This window comes from Centruroides sculpturatus, unplaced genomic scaffold (assembly GCF_000671375.1).
Source record: "Centruroides sculpturatus isolate CEXI.00-Female unplaced genomic scaffold, Cexi_2.0 scaffold294, whole genome shotgun sequence".
NCBI classification, from domain to species: domain Eukaryota; kingdom Metazoa; phylum Arthropoda; class Arachnida; order Scorpiones; family Buthidae; genus Centruroides; species Centruroides sculpturatus.
Window position 1 is genome coordinate 595,429 of NW_019384468.1, and position 18,373 is coordinate 613,801.

Sequence of the window (18,373 nt, forward strand, 5' to 3'; positions counted from 1 at the left end):
ATTCTAAAATTTTATGTAAATTATTGAGATGTCATCAATGTATATAAACTCTTTCTACCTGAGCAGTAAAGAGGACATTTTTTAGCAAGCCCATGGTGGGTTTGACCAGACCACAATGGGGCAGAGCTGGGTGGTGACAAATGGGACCCCCAATATCGAGGACGAATTGTCCCCAAAAAATTCTTGGGGTTTTCAACCCACCCAGACTCAATCCTAGATCGTCTTGAAAGGTAGGCTGCCAAGTTAACTATTTGGATATCTAGTCCTACAGGGTAGGCTTTTAACTGTGTCAGTCATTTTTATACAAAGGAGATATTGGAGTTGTTACATTTTGTTTTTGGTGTAATGATTTATTTGTTTTTCTTATGAGGCCTGTTAAAAAAATAAAAAAAAAGACTGGACTTTTTATGTACAAACATGTACTGAACAAAATAGTTATGCCGCCTACGCTCGTCATTCTCTCAGCTATCTGGCCTGTTGTGAAAAAAGTTTGGTGACCTGTGTTCTAGACTAAAAATAATCTGGGTCTATCATTTGATTACTAGCAAAAATCTTAATGTAGTAGAATCTCATTTTAATGGATTGCAGAACAACAGATTTTTTTTAAACAATGGATTTTTTCCCACGTTCTGCCAAATAAATGTAATTTTACATCCTTTTAGCAAATCCATAACTTGGTACAACAGATTAGCCCCATCTATTGTAAAAATTGAACTTTTTCAATATTTAGTTAATATTTAGGTCTATTAACTATTATATTAAGAGTTAGTTAATATGTTAATATTAGCAGTTAGTTAACATGATCTTGTAACATACATGTTTCAATGGAATAAAGAATAGAGATTGAAAGAGACTGAATAATTTCAAGTATAGATATTTCTTATATGTAGGGGGTTAATATTAACAAATTTTAAAATGAAAATGTAATAAGTAGGAAATTTGTAATCCAATTCCTTTAAAAAAACAGGATTTCTACTTTATGGAAATACTTTTTTTTTTTAATTTTGTCACACTAAATACTTTATCACTTTCACTATTAAGAAAAGTGATATATGCATTTGTGTTTTAATTTCATCCACTTTGGAAACCTTTGATGCATTTAGCAGCAAGGTATGGAAATGGATAATAGCAATAAAATGTAGGAAGTATGTGACAAGGAAATCATTCCACAACCCTAGGCATATGTTGATTTTTACGTAACTTGGAGCCATATTTTTTTTATATAACAATGACTATCATGTAAAAAGAATGAGGGAACATCTAGGCAAGCAACAGCAAACCTTTTTGGAAATGGGTCAAAACCAAAGTCAAAAGTTAGTAATACCAAATCACAGGTCAAATATTTGAGTACAGTTGTCCCTCTATAGTCCGACGTTTTTTAATCTGACATGCTCAGTAGTCCGACGCACCTCCCGTCAAGGTACACGTCCCCGTTACGTGTCTGCTTGCACAGAAGCATGTCACGATGTAAATTTCCCCATCCAATTTTTACACGATGACACACATTTCGTGTGTTTTATGTGAGCAGTTCTGTTCGAACAGTTGGAGTAGAGAATATTGTAAGTTACTGCTAGCGAAACAATGCGAAATATGTAATTATTTTCGGTAATCCGGACACTTTTGGTAATCTGACATACCTTTGGTCCCATACCTGTTGGATTATCAAGGGACAACTGTAATTAAAAAAATTAAATAAAAACACTTACAAATTTTTAATCTATATCAGAAAAATAACAATAAATTCTATATAAGCGAAAATAAAATAAAAATGCAACTGTAACAAATATTTAATGGGAAATCTGTTATTTAATTGATGAGAATTTTCCTACTTTTTAATGAATTTCCAGGTGCAGTCTTAAAAATATAATTTTGCGCAAGTTTTATTTGACTTATATAACCTTACAACTGAATCAATAATTCAACATAATTTTGAATTTATATTTAATTTCGTAATTCACAAACAAAATAAATAATTTAGAGATAAATTTCTTTATTAGCAATCTTCTTTAAGTTTTTTAAGTTTCTTTAAGTTTTTTTTTTTCCTTCTTCTGTTTTATTTCATTTCACCAAAGAGTATTCTTACTAAAAATGAAATTTCTACATAGATGATGCAGAATACATTAAAAATACAGACATTAAAATGCACTGAAAAAAATTCGCTCGATATTAATGAAATTTAGTAGATGCTTGAGAAATCAATGAGCCTTCATCTTATTCTCTCTTTATCAGAACGTTTTATAGCATGAAAAAACATAATTTTTAGCAAAAATACCGAGAATAATTTGCTGTAATGCGAGATCTAGCGAAAAATGACAAGAATTTATCCAAAATTTCCGACATTCATCATAAAATAATCAATTTGAATGAAAAAATAATCAATGAAAGCCAACATCCATGAGATTATTAATTAAATTACGCGAATATAATTAATAATTTCGAGTTATTTACGTGGTAATAAAGCGAAGATTTATAAAATTTCAATTATTTTAACGATAGCGAAAGAGATAATTCTTAAAACTCTCAAAACATGCGGTGAAAAAAAGAAATCTAAGCGCTAGAAACGTATATTTACAATAAATAATCACGCGATGGTTAAATTCGTAACGCGTGTTTTTAAATTACGATATTAAAAGCGAATTGATACGATAAAATTCACCTTAGAACCGCCAATTTCTCGAACTTCTACACTCGCAACGTCCCCTGAGGAGGACAGATCCATTCTCTAAATGGCCTCCACACGTGCGAATCTTCTAGTGCGGGTAAAGTGTTGCCAGATGAGAGGAAGTTTAGAACAAATGACCGATTTGAAAAAAAATGTTACTTTTTTTGTAAACTTTTTAACATAATTTTAAATTTTACAATTGTTATATTATTAATATATATTACATGTTTTTGTATGACACATTTTTCGAACAATTCGGTTCACGAACAAAATTTTCAACTCATATTTGTCCAGTACGATAACTCGGTTGCCGAACATGCCCCTTATCTCTAAATTTTTATGTTAAAGAAGGAAGAAGGCCAACTCCCTATACTTCCTGTGTTAATTAAAGAAAGTCGACATCTCGCAAATCAACGACGAGACTGCCGATTCAGAAGTTAATGACGCTGAGATCGCCAATCATTGATAACTAATATTTAAAATTAGATTTTAATGGGCATGGGGATAAGATACTACTTCCATTTTTCGGTACATGCCGGAGTTGAATTTAACCATTGGGACGTCGGGTTGTTTTTTTAAACTTTTCTAAAGGCCCTCTTGGTTCCTTGTGGGCACTAAAAGACTTTTTTTTAGCACGATTATTATAGATTTAGCCAGGTCCGCACGGAATGGCCGAATGGTGATGGGCAGTGTTCGAAATATCCAGAAATTCCTGGGGTTTTTTCGACCTGTCCCGAACTAATCCAATATAACATTTAAATAATTTGGAGATTTATAGTTTATTTATTGTTGCAGTTAAGACTGCATGAGCAGTAAAAGTGACATATTTTTGAAAAACGAAAGCTTAATTTACAAACTTTAAATTCGTGACTTTATTAATTTCAATTATTCAGTAACTAACTTATATATTCATGAATATTTTGCGTGCCGAATAAAAAGTAATTAAGTTGGCAATCGATGATAATTAATTATACGATGTTTAACATTTAGTCATAATTCACAAGTAGAAGGACTTCAGAGGAAGATGGCCAGATTTATCATTTTTCAAATGATATTTCTGTTTAATGGGATCTCATCTCAGTCTGTACTTTATAAATTGGTAAAAGAAAGTGATGAGTTTTATGCTTTAGAAAACTCTTCAGTTGGTTCTAAAATCCAATGTGCAGCTAAATGTAGCGACAAAGACGAATGCAGCGGTTTCGCTTATCATCCGAATGATGCTGATTGCATCCTGTTGTCTTTACAAAATACGGATAAATGTCCAGACTGCCTCTCTAAAGATGGATTAAAATATTATAGAGTATGTATATTCTGACTTATTATTCTTATTTATAAAAATAACGCTTAGTAATAGAATATTTGTTTTGTAATAAAAGCTTCAAGAAGAACCAACGACTACAACGACTTCAAAGCCGACTACGACGACGACAACAGTTCAACCAACAACAACTACTACAGGTAAGAAGATTAACTTGAAATATATTGAAAATAAGCAAGTATTTTTCTATCCTACACTGTAAAGTTAAAATTACTTATCCTGGTAAGAAATATTCTTCAGTTTCCAAGGCCTACCATTGGCAGAATAAATATAACCATCGAATATTGAAGGTGCCAAACTGAATATTAATTTTTTTGTGTGTTTAAGCAGCTAAACAGGAGCCACCCAAGATTCCCTATGCTTTATACAATCTACCTAAACCCCACTCTTTTAAAGCTCCTAAGTACATTCCTGTACAACACATTAAGTTTATTTGAAAGATTTTCAATTTTGTCCATTAAGGATTGATTCACTTGTAATAGCCAACAAGATATGGTACTACTTATGTTAAATTATAGAGAACTGTATTGATTTACTATTTTTTTAAGTCAAAAATGGCATTTTAACATTAATCTATACACCGGTATACATGTATATAATTGAATTCACATCTGTCTTTGCTTGTCCGTTTGATCGAGTATTACGTAATAACGGCTGAACCGATTTGTATAAAACTTCGTACATAAATTCAGGATAGTCCTGGGAAGTATATAGGCTACTTCCGAATTTTAATTTGACTGTTTATCTGTTTGTGTATTACTTGAAAATGGCTTAATCCTTCTCAATTATACATTTTTATGCGTATTTTTATATGAGTATATTACTTTTACTAAATATATCATTTTCCCCCAGTCAAGACGGATACCCAGCTAGTTTTAATTTTATAAATTTATGTGTCTAATATTTTAGATTAAATTAGATCAACTTATATTAGTTTGTAGGATGTTAATTTTAATATGGAATAAGTAGAGTAAATAATGCTAGAATATCAAAGAAATTATTATTTGTTGTCTTGTTGTTGTTTTTTTAAAATGTCTGAGTTTTGTAATTAATATATTCTGTTAATTAAAGTTAAGTTTTATTTAGTTGGTAAATTTGTACATATGAGATTTAACGAACATACTCCATTTATTTAGATGCAACTACGAGTACTACAGCACTTCCAACTACAACTACTTCCAAAGCAACAACCACTACAACAGAGATTCCGACAACTACTACCACAGAAGCACCAACAACTACTACAACGACACAGGCGCCCACAACTACTACTACAACAGAAGTGCCTACGACTACTACTACTACAACACAGGTACCCACAACCACGACAACAACACAAGCTCCGACGACTACTACAACAACACAGGCTCCCACGACAACAACCACACAAGCTCCGACGACTACCCCTACGACACAAGCTCCAACAACTACTACAACGACACAGGCGCCCACGACTACAACCACACAAGCTCCGACGACTACAACAACGACACAAGCGCCAACAACTACTACAACGACACAGGCGCCCACGACCACTACTACAACAGAAGCGCCCACGACCACTACCAACAACTACTACAACGACACAGGCGCCCACGACTACAACCACACAAGCTCCGACGACTACAACAACGACACAAGCGCCAACAACTACTACAACGACACAGGCGCCCACGACCACTACTACAACAGAAGCGCCCACGACCACTACTACAACAGAAGCGCCCACGACCACTACAACAACACAGGCGCCCACGACCACTACAACGACACAGGCGCCCACGACTACTACAACGACACAAGCTCCGACGACTACAACAACGACACAAGCTCCGACGACTACAACAACGACACAAGCTCCNTCAAGTTGACAGGATGGGAAAACCAGGAAAATAATAAATTTATAAACAGGAAGAATATTGCTTGTAGATTAGAAATTTAAAAAATGTATTATAAAAAAAATTGATGCTAGGTCACAATCAATATAAATAATTATAGTAGAATGAATTTATTGTAATCATTGGTTTAAGTGCAGTTCTGAATGAGGAATTTCAACCATCTTCATATCACTAATTGTGACCCTTGGTCCTTAAAAACTGGATATTCGCCTCTAGTTTTCAAGATAATTAGGCTGATTGTTAAAGCATGATTGAAACCTGGAAATAGTCAGTACAATGGCATTTCTCCTGTTTTATGAGCTCAGCAAAACTGGAAAACAGTTGATTTTTAACAGAGTTTTGAGAAATAGTTTCATATTTTTTCACCTTTTAATTTTACCCATTTGAAGACCCTCAAAGGTATTCAGTACTCCAAACAGACTGATTTCGGGGAATATACCTTACAGAGGTTCACACGGGGACCATTGATTCCTTGACTTTTTAATCTCATGAACATGGTCCACAGCTCTGATAAGATCTCAACCACCTCATTTAGAGCTGCAATTATATCTAATCATGCATATTAAGAGAATTAAGTTTGAAAACATAGAAAACTTTATTACTGAAATAAGTGTTTTATTAACAAAGTTATCATTAGCATTTTTAGGCTATCTTATTTTATCAGCCTTTAACAAATGCCCATTATTATAACAATCATTAACATTTATCATCATCAGTTTTAACCAGTACTTTATTATTTGTTTACCCAGAATAGTTTAAATTGTAGAGTTTGTCTTCAATTATTCACTGGATAATTTATTAAGCAATAATAATACTTTAAATCTTGAAATTATGCATTTATAATTGTAAAGGCCTGCTTCAAGTTAGAAGCTGTTTCAAAAGTAAAAGAGCTACATTGAGTTCTAAACTGGAACCATTTAAATTATTCCTGTAAATTAGGCAAAAAATGTTTGTTCTGTATGTAAAGTTAAAGCTGGAAATGTACAAAAGGCGTGTTTGTATAATTTTATCCAAGAAATTCCAGCTTTTAAAAGATAACTGTAATCCTATAACTTTTCTGCTTATTGTTTTCATTAAAGGAAAGACCAAAATGATTATATATATATATATATTTTTAAATTCAAGCACCCCGTGAAGAAAATGCCTTGGTTTAACTAAAATTAATATTAACATGTAATACAGTACATTTAATTGTGATTTTTAATTAGTTATTGATGGAAATAAGTTATGGATTGCTTTAATAAACATATTTCTCTTAGTAACAAAAAAATAATAGTATACTTTTGGTAACTTCTGGAACGTAACCCTATGTTTTGCATTACTTTGTTTCGTATAGCACAGTAACCATATACAGGTATCCCTCATATAACATCGTAATGTTATACGAGGGATACCTGTATATGGTTTATGTTTTAAAACTGTTCCACATTCTTCATTTGAACGTCCCTTAAATATTGACTAAAGGTGAAAATACTGTTCACTTATTTAAATGTGAAGTAGCATAAGTAATTTTATTTATATTTATTTAGTCGTGTTGTTTATCTTTTCTTTCCCTTATTCTTACATTAAGAGTCATTTCATTAATTAAACCTCAATGTTTCTCAGCTCACTAGCTAATTTACATGAACATATATGTAAATTTTGAATTGCAATCCATAAAATTATCAATAAATAATGATTTTAATAAATAAATAAATGATTATGTGTAATTAAAATTTATTTGTAAATGCAAAGTAATATTCTAAAATTTTATGTAAATTATTGAGATGTCATCAATGTATATAAACTCTTTCTACCTGAGCAGTAAAGAAGACATTTTTTAGCAAGCCCATGGTGGGTTTGACCAGACCATAATGGGGCAGAGCTGGGTGGTGACAAATGGGACCCCCAATATCGAGGACGAATTGTCCCCAAAAAATTCTTGGGGTTTTCAACCCACCCAGACTCAATCCTAGATCGTCTTGAAAGGTAGGCTGCCAAGTTAACTATTTGGATATCTAGTCCTACAGGGTATGCTTTTAACTGTGTCAGTCATTTTTATACAAAGGAGATATTGGAGTTGTTACATTTTGTTTTTGGTGTAATGATTTATTTGTTTTTCTTATGAGGCCTGTTAAAAAAATAAAAAAAAAGACTGGACTTTTTATGTACAAACATGTACTGAACAAAATAGTTATGCCGCCTACGCTCGTCATTCTCTCAGCTATCTGGCCTGTTGTGAAAAAAGTTTGGTGACCTGTGTTCTAGACTAAAAATAATCTGGGTCTATCATTTGATTACTAGCAAAAATCTTAATGTAGTAGAATCTCATTTTAATGGATTGCAGAACAACAGATTTTTTTTAAACAATGGATTTTTTCCCACGTTCTGCCAAATAAATGTAATTTTACATCCTTTTAGCAAATCCATAACTTGGTACAACAGATTAGCCCCATCTATTGTAAAAATTGAACTTTTTCAATATTTAGTTAATATTTAGGTCTATTAACTATTATATTAAGAGTTAGTTAATATGTTAATATTAGCAGTTAGTTAACATGATCTTGTAACATACATGTTTCAATGGAATAAAGAATAGAGATTGAAAGAGACTGAATAATTTCAAGTATAGATATTTCTTATATGTAGGGGGTTAATATTAACAAATTTTAAAATGAAAATGTAATAAGTAGGAAATTTGTAATCCAATTCCTATAAAAAAACAGNCTTCATTCATACATTTCTCATTCAAAGGGTGACGTAATATATATAAACTACGTTATAACTTAAGATTTAAAATGTATTTATTAATAATAAATTATAAAATACATAATTAATTTTATTAAATACAGGAATGAATCATCGAGGAGGGTTTGAGAGACACTCTCTTCTACATCCAACACTAAAACCATTGTTATAGTTCAAGTATAGATATATACTTGCATTTTTTAGTCACTAAGTGGGCATTATTTTTCATACATATGTTCGACCGGCCCTACAATAAAGGTGAGGAGTGCCCCAAGTATCGGAGACATACTACCTTGAAAATATGGTCTGAATTTGATTCTAGAACAGTACGCTGACTTTTTAACCGTCTCGGCCAAGATTGTTATCATTTATAGCAAGGTTGTAACGGTTGAGTCATCACAGAACTCTGTTAATGACTCAATTGTTAATGATTCAATTGATCTCATTTTCATTTAATTTCTTTTAAATAAATTAAACGAGATAGTATGAAGGACAGTTCGAATATGTGAGCACAACTTTTAAAATATATTTCATCTGGATTGTAGAAGACCCCTCCATACAACTTTCGATTTATCAACCCATTTTTTATAACTGTTATAAAATTTCTATTTTTATCGTATGGAATGCCGCATATAATATGCTGTAGGTTTAGTTTACGGTTAAAAACTATTAATTATAAGAACGTTATTTCAACTTGAGACATTGCTCTTATGGAATTAGAACGGCTCTTTTTACGACGGGTTTTCAGAAAGATTTAAATCTTATAAAAGCCAGCATAATTTAGTTTGAATTCTAAGATAAAAATCGAAATTTTACATTAAAAAAAATCAGAATATAGTATTTATAATTATAATTATGTTTGTAAGTGACGAGGGATCAGAACGTGGAATTACCTTTCATCCGGTTGCAGTTACTCACTTGTTGAGCAATGCCACAAACCACAAATAAAACGATCGTTTTATAAGAACTTTTTGCATGATTTATCTCATTCCAGTCTTTCATCTTCGATCAATGCAAAGGAAATTTTGCTCCGGAAACATGTTTCTAAAATTAATCCCATTTTTCTACTTTTCAATTTTAATGGCACTCGTAAGAAATTGTGTAACTGAAGATATATTTTCTGAGAATCGAACTGAAATTTCAAAAACTGATCAAATTATCCGGGTAATAGATAAAATAGAAAATAGTTTCGAAAATTTAGCAAAATATATCTCTCAATTCAGTCTCCATTACATGTTGGAGATATCTGAAAAAATAAATGTGTCTTCCTCCTGTATGAAAACTGGTATGAGATTCTTAGCAGATTTAAGGCAATTTCGGGGGTGGACTTTTGGTTGTAAGTATTTTTTTTTTTAATAAAATTCTATAGTAAATTAATTGATAATATAAATCTTAAATNTTGCTTGTCCGTTTGATCGAGTATTACGTAATAACGCAGGATTTCTACTTTATGGAAATACTTTTTTTTTTTAATTTTGTCACACTAAATACTTTATCACTTTCACTATTAAGAAAAGTGATATATGCATTTGTGTTTTAATTTCATCCACTTTGGAAACCTTTGATGCATTTAGCAGCAAGGTATGGAAATGGATAATAGCAATAAAATGTAGGAAGTATGTGACAAGGAAATCATTCCACAACCCTAGGCATATGTTGATTTTTACGTAACTTGGAGCCATATTTTTTTTATATAACAATGACTATCATGTAAAAAGAATGAGGGAACATCTAGGCAAGCAACAGCAAACCTTTTTGGAAATGGGTCAAAACCAAAGTCAAAAGTTAGTAATACCAAATCACAGGTCAAATATTTGAGTACAGTTGTCCCTCTATAGTCCGACGTTTTTTAATCTGACATGCTCAGTAGTCCGACGCACCTCCCGTCAAGGTACACGTCCCCGTTACGTGTCTGCTTGCACAGAAGCATGTCACGATGTAAATTTCCCCATCCAATTTTTACACGATGACACACATTTCGTGTGTTTTATGTGAGCAGTTCTGTTCGAACAGTTGGAGTAGAGAATATTGTAAGTTACTGCTAGCGAAACAATGCGAAATATGTAATTATTTTCGGTAATCCGGACACTTTTGGTAATCTGACATACCTTTGGTCCCATACCTGTTGGATTATCAAGGGACAACTGTAATTAAAAAAATTAAATAAAAACACTTACAAATTTTTAATCTATATCAGAAAAATAACAATAAATTCTATATAAGCGAAAATAAAATAAAAATGCAACTGTAACAAATATTTAATGGGAAATCTGTTATTTAATTGATGAGAATTTTCCTACTTTTTAATGAATTTCCAGGTGCAGTCTTAAAAATATAATTTTGCGCAAGTTTTATTTGACTTATATAACCTTACAACTGAATCAATAATTCAACATAATTTTGAATTTATATTTAATTTCGTAATTCACAAACAAAATAAATAATTTAGAGATAAATTTCTTTATTAGCAATCTTCTTTAAGTACATTTTTTTTTTTTTTTCCTTCTTCTGTTTTATTTCATTTCACCAAAGAGTATTCTTACTAAAAATGAAATTTCTACATAGATGATGCAGAATACATTAAAAATACAGACATTAAAATGCACTGAAAAAAATTCGCTCGATATTAATGAAATTTAGTAGATGCTTGAGAAATCAATGAGCCTTCATCTTATTCTCTCTTTATCAGAACGTTTTATAGCATGAAAAAACATAATTTTTAGCAAAAATACCGAGAATAATTTGCTGTAATGCGAGATCTAGCGAAAAATGACAAGAATTTATCCAAAATTTCCGACATTCATCATAAAATAATCAATTTGAATGAAAAAATAATCAATGAAAGCCAACATCCATGAGATTATTAATTAAATTACGCGAATATAATTAATAATTTCGAGTTATTTACGTGGTAATAAAGCGAAGATTTATAAAATTTCAATTATTTTAACGATAGCGAAAGAGATAATTCTTAAAACTCTCAAAACATGCGGTGAAAAAAAGAAATCTAAGCGCTAGAAACGTATATTTACAATAAATAATCACGCGATGGTTAAATTCGTAACGCGTGTTTTTAAATTACGATATTAAAAGCGAATTGATACGATAAAATTCACCTTAGAACCGCCAATTTCTCGAACTTCTACACTCGCAACGTCCCCTGAGGAGGACAGATCCATTCTCTAAATGGCCTCCACACGTGCGAATCTTCTAGTGCGGGTAAAGTGTTGCCAGATGAGAGGAAGTTTAGAACAGATGACCGATTTGAAAAAAAATGTTACTTTTTTTGTAAACTTTTTAACATAATTTTAAATTTTACAATTGTTATATTATTAATATATATTACATGTTTTTGTATGACACATTTTTCGAACAATTCGGTTCACGAACAAAATTTTCAACTCATATTTGTCCAGTACGATAACTCGGTTGCCGAACATGCCCCTTATCTCTAAATTTTTATGTTAAAGAAGGAAGAAGGCCAACTCCCTATACTTCCTGTGTTAATTAAAGAAAGTCGACATCTCGCAAATCAACGACGAGACTGCCGATTCAGAAGTTAATGACGCTGAGATCGCCAATCATTGATAACTAATATTTAAAATTAGATTTTAATGGGCATGGGGATAAGATACTACTTCCATTTTTCGGTACATGCCGGAGTTGAATTTAACCATTGGGACGTCGGGTTGTTTTTTTAAACTTTTCTAAAGGCCCTCTTGGTTCCTTGTGGGCACTAAAAGACTTTTTTTTAGCACGATTATTATAGATTTAGCCAGGTCCGCACGAAATGGCCGAATGGTGATGGGCAGTGTTCGAAATATCCAGAAATTCCTGGGGTTTTTTCGACCTGTCCCGAACTAATCCAATATAACATTTAAATAATTTGGAGATTTATAGTTTATTTATTGTTGCAGTTAAGACTGCATGAGCAGTAAAAGTGACATATTTTTGAAAAACGAAAGCTTAATTTACAAACTTTAAATTCGTGACTTTATTAATTTCAATTATTCAGTAACTAACTTATATATTCATGAATATTTTGCGTGCCGAATAAAAAGTAATTAAGTTGGCAATCGATGATAATTAATTATACGATGTTTAACATTTAGTCATAATTCACAAGTAGAAGGACTTCAGAGGAAGATGGCCAGATTTATCATTTTTCAAATGATATTTCTGTTTAATGGGATCTCATCTCAGTCTGTACTTTATAAATTGGTAAAAGAAAGTGATGAGTTTTATGCTTTAGAAAACTCTTCAGTTGGTTCTAAAATCCAATGTGCAGCTAAATGTAGCGACAAAGACGAATGCAGCGGTTTCGCTTATCATCCGAATGATGCTGATTGCATCCTGTTGTCTTTACAAAATACGGATAAATGTCCAGACTGCCTCTCTAAAGATGGATTAAAATATTATAGAGTATGTATATTCTGACTTATTATTCTTATTTATAAAAATAACGCTTAGTAATAGAATATTTGTTTTGTAATAAAAGCTTCAAGAAGAACCAACGACTACAACGACTTCAAAGCCGACTACGACGACGACAACAGTTCAACCAACAACAACTACTACAGGTAAGAAGATTAACTTGAAATATATTGAAAATAAGCAAGTATTTTTCTATCCTACACTGTAAAGTTAAAATTACTTATCCTGGTAAGAAATATTCTTCAGTTTCCAAGGCCTACCATTGGCAGAATAAATATAACCATCGAATATTGAAGGTGCCAAACTGAATATTAATTTTTTTGTGTGTTTAAGCAGCTAAACAGGAGCCACCCAAGATTCCCTATGCTTTATACAATCTACCTAAACCCCACTCTTTTAAAGCTCCTAAGTACAATCCTGTACAACACATTAAGTTTATTTGAAAGATTTTCAATTTTGTCCATTAAGGATTGATTCACTTGTAATAGCCAACAAGATATGGTACTACTTATGTTAAATTATAGAGAACTGTATTGATTTACTATTTTTTTAAGTCAAAAATGGCATTTTAACATTAATCTATACACCGGTATACATGTATATAATTGAATTCACATCTGTCTTTGCTTGTCCGTTTGATCGAGTATTACGTAATAACGGCTGAACCGATTTGTATAAAACTTCGTACATAAATTCAGGATAGTCCTGGGAAGTATATAGGCTACTTCCGAATTTTAATTTGACTGTTTATCTGTTTGTGTATTACTTGAAAATGGCTTAATCCTTCTCAATTATACATTTTTATGCGTATTTTTATATGAGTATATTACTTTTACTAAATATATCATTTTCCCCCAGTCAAGACGGATACCCAGCTAGTTTTAATTTTATAAATTTATGTGTCTAATATTTTAGATTAAATTAGATCAACTTATATTAGTTTGTAGGATGTTAATTTTAATATGGAATAAGTAGAGTAAATAATGCTAGAATATCAAAGAAATTATTATTTGTTGTCTTGTTGTTGTTTTTTTAAAATGTCTGAGTTTTGTAATTAATATATTCTGTTAATTAAAGTTAAGTTTCATTTAGTTGGTAAATTTGTACATATGAGATTTAACGAACATACTCCGTTTATTTAGATGCAACTACGAGTACTACAGCACTTCCAACTACAACTACTTCCAAAGCAACAACCACTACAACAGAGATTCCGACAACTACTACCACAGAAGCACCAACAACTACTACAACGACACAGGCGCCCACAACTACTACTACAACAGAAGTGCCTACGACTACTACTACTACAACACAGGTACCCACAACCACGACAACAACACAAGCTCCGACGACTACTACAACAACACAGGCTCCCACGACAACAACCACACAAGCTCCGACGACTACCCCTACGACACAAGCTCCAACAACTACTACAACGACACAGGCGCCCACGACTACAACCACACAAGCTCCGACGACTACAACAACGACACAAGCGCCAACAACTACTACAACGACACAGGCGCCCACGACCACTACTACAACAGAAGCGCCCACGACCACTACTACAACAGAAGCGCCCACGACCACTACAACAACACAGGCGCCCACGACCACTACAACGACACAGGCGCCCACGACTACTACAACGACACAAGCTCCGACGACTACAACAACGACACAAGCTCCGACGACTACAACAACGACACAAGCTCCGACGACTACAACAACGACACAAGCTCCAACAACTACCACTACCACACAAGCTCCAACAACTACTACAACAACACAGGCGCCCACGACCACTACTACAACTCAGGCGCCCACGACCACTACAACAACACAGGCGCCCACGACTACTACTACGACAAAGGCGCCCACGACTACTACAACGACACAGGCGCCCACGACTACGACACAAGCTCCAACAACTACCACAACGACACAGGCTCCCACAACCACTACTACAACACAAGCTCCTACAACCACTACAACAACTGAAGCACCCACTACTACAACAACTCGAGAACCTACAACAACTACAACAACTAAAGCACCCACTACAACTACGACAACAATAGCTCCTACAACAACCACCACTACTTTGAAACCAACCACAACTACAGAAGTACCATGCATACCCAAGGAAATACAATGCCCTGATGGAAAGCTCTCAGGATTGCAAATCGAGTATATGTCAATTATATAATTTCTTAATATTAAAACCGAGGTATCTAATATTTTCTAAAATTAACTTTAATGAAATATGACTTTCAGAGCAGAAATGTTCAACGCGGTATGCGATAAAGCTCCAGAATGGTCTATAGGTGATGATGACAAACCTCCACCTTATAATAAAGTTCTTAACGAAGGTGAAGATGCTATAAGTTGCGATGCTCAAGAACACATACAAAGTAACTTTTAGTTTATTATTAATTAATATTTATAACACATTTTAAAAAATATTATACATCATATTTCTTCTTTTATTTGAAGGTATGACTATGTGTTTCGTTAATAATAAAGATGGTAAATTTACTATAAAAGAGTTAAAAGTGGAATGCCAAAAATTAGATAGCTTGAAAAGTGATTCTGACGGAATGAAAGATGGTAGTGTCGTTGGCGAATCTGTAGGATGTGAGGAGAGACACGTTATAAAGGGAATTAACCTTGCTAACAATGATTTAGGATTAAAAATTGTATGCATCGAGAGAAAAGGTCTAGAAGCTCCAAAACTTCCAGCCATTCCAGACATTCCACAAATACCGGGACGTTAAATAAAATGAAATAATGGATATCAAATAGAAAACATCAAATGTATTTAACGATAAGTAATTAATTTAAAATGTTAATGTCTTAAACACATTGCAGACTTCTGACTTTTCAAAACAACGTATTTCAACTTTATAAACTAGAGATGTGAAATTTTTCCGATTTAAGAGTATTTTTTTAGGCTTTAAGCTTGCTTCTTGTAATCGTATTCTTTCTAGTTTCTTAAAGTATATTTATAAATTTTTGTTCTTTCACTTTGCTATTTTATTTTTTTCTGAATATTCTAAACCACATTTTGATTGAATTGCATATTGAGTATTGAGTGAAAGAAAAAGTGTATTTAGGAACAAGCTGTAAGGAATTAAGATGTTTATCTTTTGTTTCTTTTTCTCTTGTGTGTAGGGATTGCCGTAGCAGTTAAGAACTTAAAAATGAGGTCAACCTACTGCTCTGGGAGATCCGGAAAAAAATCCGGACGGGACAAAAACCTCAGGAATTTTTTGAGGTGTGGTCCGTTTCGGATATGTCATGCTCAATCCCTCGCTACCCAGATTCGCCCATTACTGGCCAGGCCGAATTCGCGATAACCTTTCTCTGTGGGTTCTGTGGGTTCTCTGCCTGCACAGTCGGCATTAAAACCCCACAGGGCAAAAAGCATCAAAAAAGGCCTACTGTGTATTTGGCCAGGCCCATAAAGGGGTGAATCACAGTGTGAAGAGACACGAAGACCGAAGTGTCCGGGACAGAGCATCCGAGAAAAATACATGGGGTTCTTTGCCCGAATTAGATCCGAAAGTGGCAAGCTGACGAATTTGCTTGTAGTTTACTCTAGTTTACATTTTAAAATCAAAAACCTTGAATTACCGATCTAAAACTTATTATTGATACTTCTATATAAATTTATAGTTGTGTAATTAACTAAAAAATAATTGAATACTTGTCATTGATGGTTAGATGGTAAATGTAGTTAAGACGTCAGCTTTTCGCTCTGGGAGCCCGCGTTCGAATCTGAGCAAACAACCCCCAGGAATTTTGTAAGGTGATGGTCTGTCCCGGATAGATCGGGATCAGGAGGTCCCTACCTGCCGCCTCATTGAGCGCTTGGCCAATCCCATGATGGACATGGAATAAGGCTCTCTTAATACAGAACAGAAAGAATTATTAAATGTAAAATATCTACTGTGTAGCTGTGGGAAAGCTGTATGTTCGAGGAGGAAAGAATTTGATTGCTACTCTCCATGCCTTAGTTTAAGTCCGATTTAGTGACTCGGACCTTTTCATAGGTGGCTTATATCTGTAAATTTTGCACCATTGTCACTCTACTCAGTCGACCCATCATATTTGGTTTAATAATTTTCGTAGTTCTTATTGCTCACGAAAGGCTTAAATCATCTTTATATATGTAAAATATTTTTAAATTTATTAATTTTTACATGTTTTTGAATCTTATGGGTGCTTACCTTCTAAATAAAAAGCAGATAAGTAAGCAAACTAATAGCATAATTCGTTTCATATGAAACGGTTCGTTTCGGGTACTTGTCACTTAGTGATAAATTAATATAATGATGTATGTAAACTGAATATTCTTATACATTTAAATAACTTTACAATAAATAATTTTATGATTATAACAAACTAGTTAACAAATAAAAATAATTTAACAACTTTCTAATGAAAACATAATTGTCATTAAATTATTAAAGTATAATGTTTGTCACACTAATCTATGTGAGAATTAACTCCTATTTTTGTGAATAAAGTAATAATAAACAATAATGTGTTTTCTTTAAATGAAATTATAATGTTTTCAAATAATTCTAAGAAAAAAATTAATTATACTCCCATGTTTAGTTTAAATCGATTTGGATTAATTTAGATTAAACTTAATAGTAAAAGTTTTTTCGTATGACATAGTCATTTTACTATAAAAATGAATGTAACTGTGAGACATTTTTCTGGAGCAGTTCATAAATAAAAACAAAAAAAAAAACACTAAAACCTGTTCAACACGGACATGCCAAAACAGAAAAAATAATTTGATATACGATAAGGCATTTCAAACATAAATCCAGGTCCCTGGACTCGTTACTACTAACAAGTAAATAGTACAACAATAACTGATAAAAAATTTAAAAAGACTTGAAGGAAAATTTGTTGTCAATCGACAACTGACCAAAGGTAGTCGTTACAGCAAGTATTCAATATTGATGGATTTTTCTTAACTTCTTCTCCCCTGTGGGAGTTAAGAGAGCCTTTTACAGCAAGCCCATTATTGGTTCGGCTAGATCACAATAGGGTGCCGGGTACTGAGAGACAGGACTCGACATATCTGGACAGATCGACCCCCGAAAATTTTCCTGGTGTTTGTCGACCCGTCCGAATTCTATCTCGGATCCCTTAGAGCGGAAGGCTGCCACCCTAACTGCTCGGCTATCCGGCCTTCAATATTGATTAATTGAAACATTAATTTCTGTATGCTCCCATTCATAATGCCTAAAGTGACTAGATTTTCATATGTAAAATTAATACATTTAATCCATAAAAAACTAGATTTTA

The 18,373-nt window shown here is 32.9% G+C and overlaps 3 protein-coding genes across 3 annotated transcripts in view; 2 read left to right on the plus strand and 1 right to left on the minus strand.

Annotated features, from left to right (window-relative positions):
* The window catches only part of LOC111621103 (SET and MYND domain-containing protein 5-like), a 40,103-nt gene extending 37,313 nt beyond the window's left edge, over nucleotides 1-2,790 (minus strand). The window contains exon 1 of the mRNA XM_023363171.1: nucleotides 2,657-2,790. Within this exon, the coding sequence (XP_023218939.1) occupies nucleotides 2,657-2,719 (63 nt within the window). The 5' untranslated portion in view covers nucleotides 2,720-2,790. The remainder of the gene's footprint in view (nucleotides 1-2,656) is intronic.
* An 896-nt stretch (nucleotides 2,791-3,686) lies between these two features.
* Nucleotides 3,687-5,922, plus strand: LOC111621080 (cell wall protein DAN4-like). Its single transcript, XM_023363140.1, has 3 exons — nucleotides 3,687-3,962; nucleotides 4,039-4,120; nucleotides 5,117-5,922. Exons 1-3 carry the CDS (start codon nucleotides 3,687-3,689, stop codon nucleotides 5,920-5,922), a joined length of 1,164 nt encoding a protein of 387 aa, XP_023218908.1.
* A 6,829-nt stretch (nucleotides 5,923-12,751) lies between these two features.
* LOC111621082 (mucin-2-like) lies at nucleotides 12,752-15,822 on the plus strand. The gene is made up of 5 exons (XM_023363141.1): nucleotides 12,752-13,027; nucleotides 13,104-13,185; nucleotides 14,182-15,235; nucleotides 15,323-15,459; nucleotides 15,542-15,822. Exons 1-5 carry the CDS (start codon nucleotides 12,752-12,754, stop codon nucleotides 15,820-15,822), a joined length of 1,830 nt encoding a protein of 609 aa, XP_023218909.1.
* Nucleotides 15,823-18,373: the final 2,551 nt, after the last annotated feature.

Excerpts from the sequence above, each read along its gene's own strand:
- LOC111621082 (XM_023363141.1), top strand. The coding sequence starts at position 12,752 with ATGGCCAGATTTATCATTTTTCAAATGATATTTCTGTTTAATGGGATC. Across the intron at positions 13,028-13,103 it reads ATGGATTAAAATATTATAGA|CTTCAAGAAGAACCAACGAC; the intron begins GTATGTATATTC and ends TTGTAATAAAAG. Across the intron at positions 13,186-14,181 it reads ACCAACAACAACTACTACAG|ATGCAACTACGAGTACTACA; the intron begins GTAAGAAGATTA and ends CCGTTTATTTAG.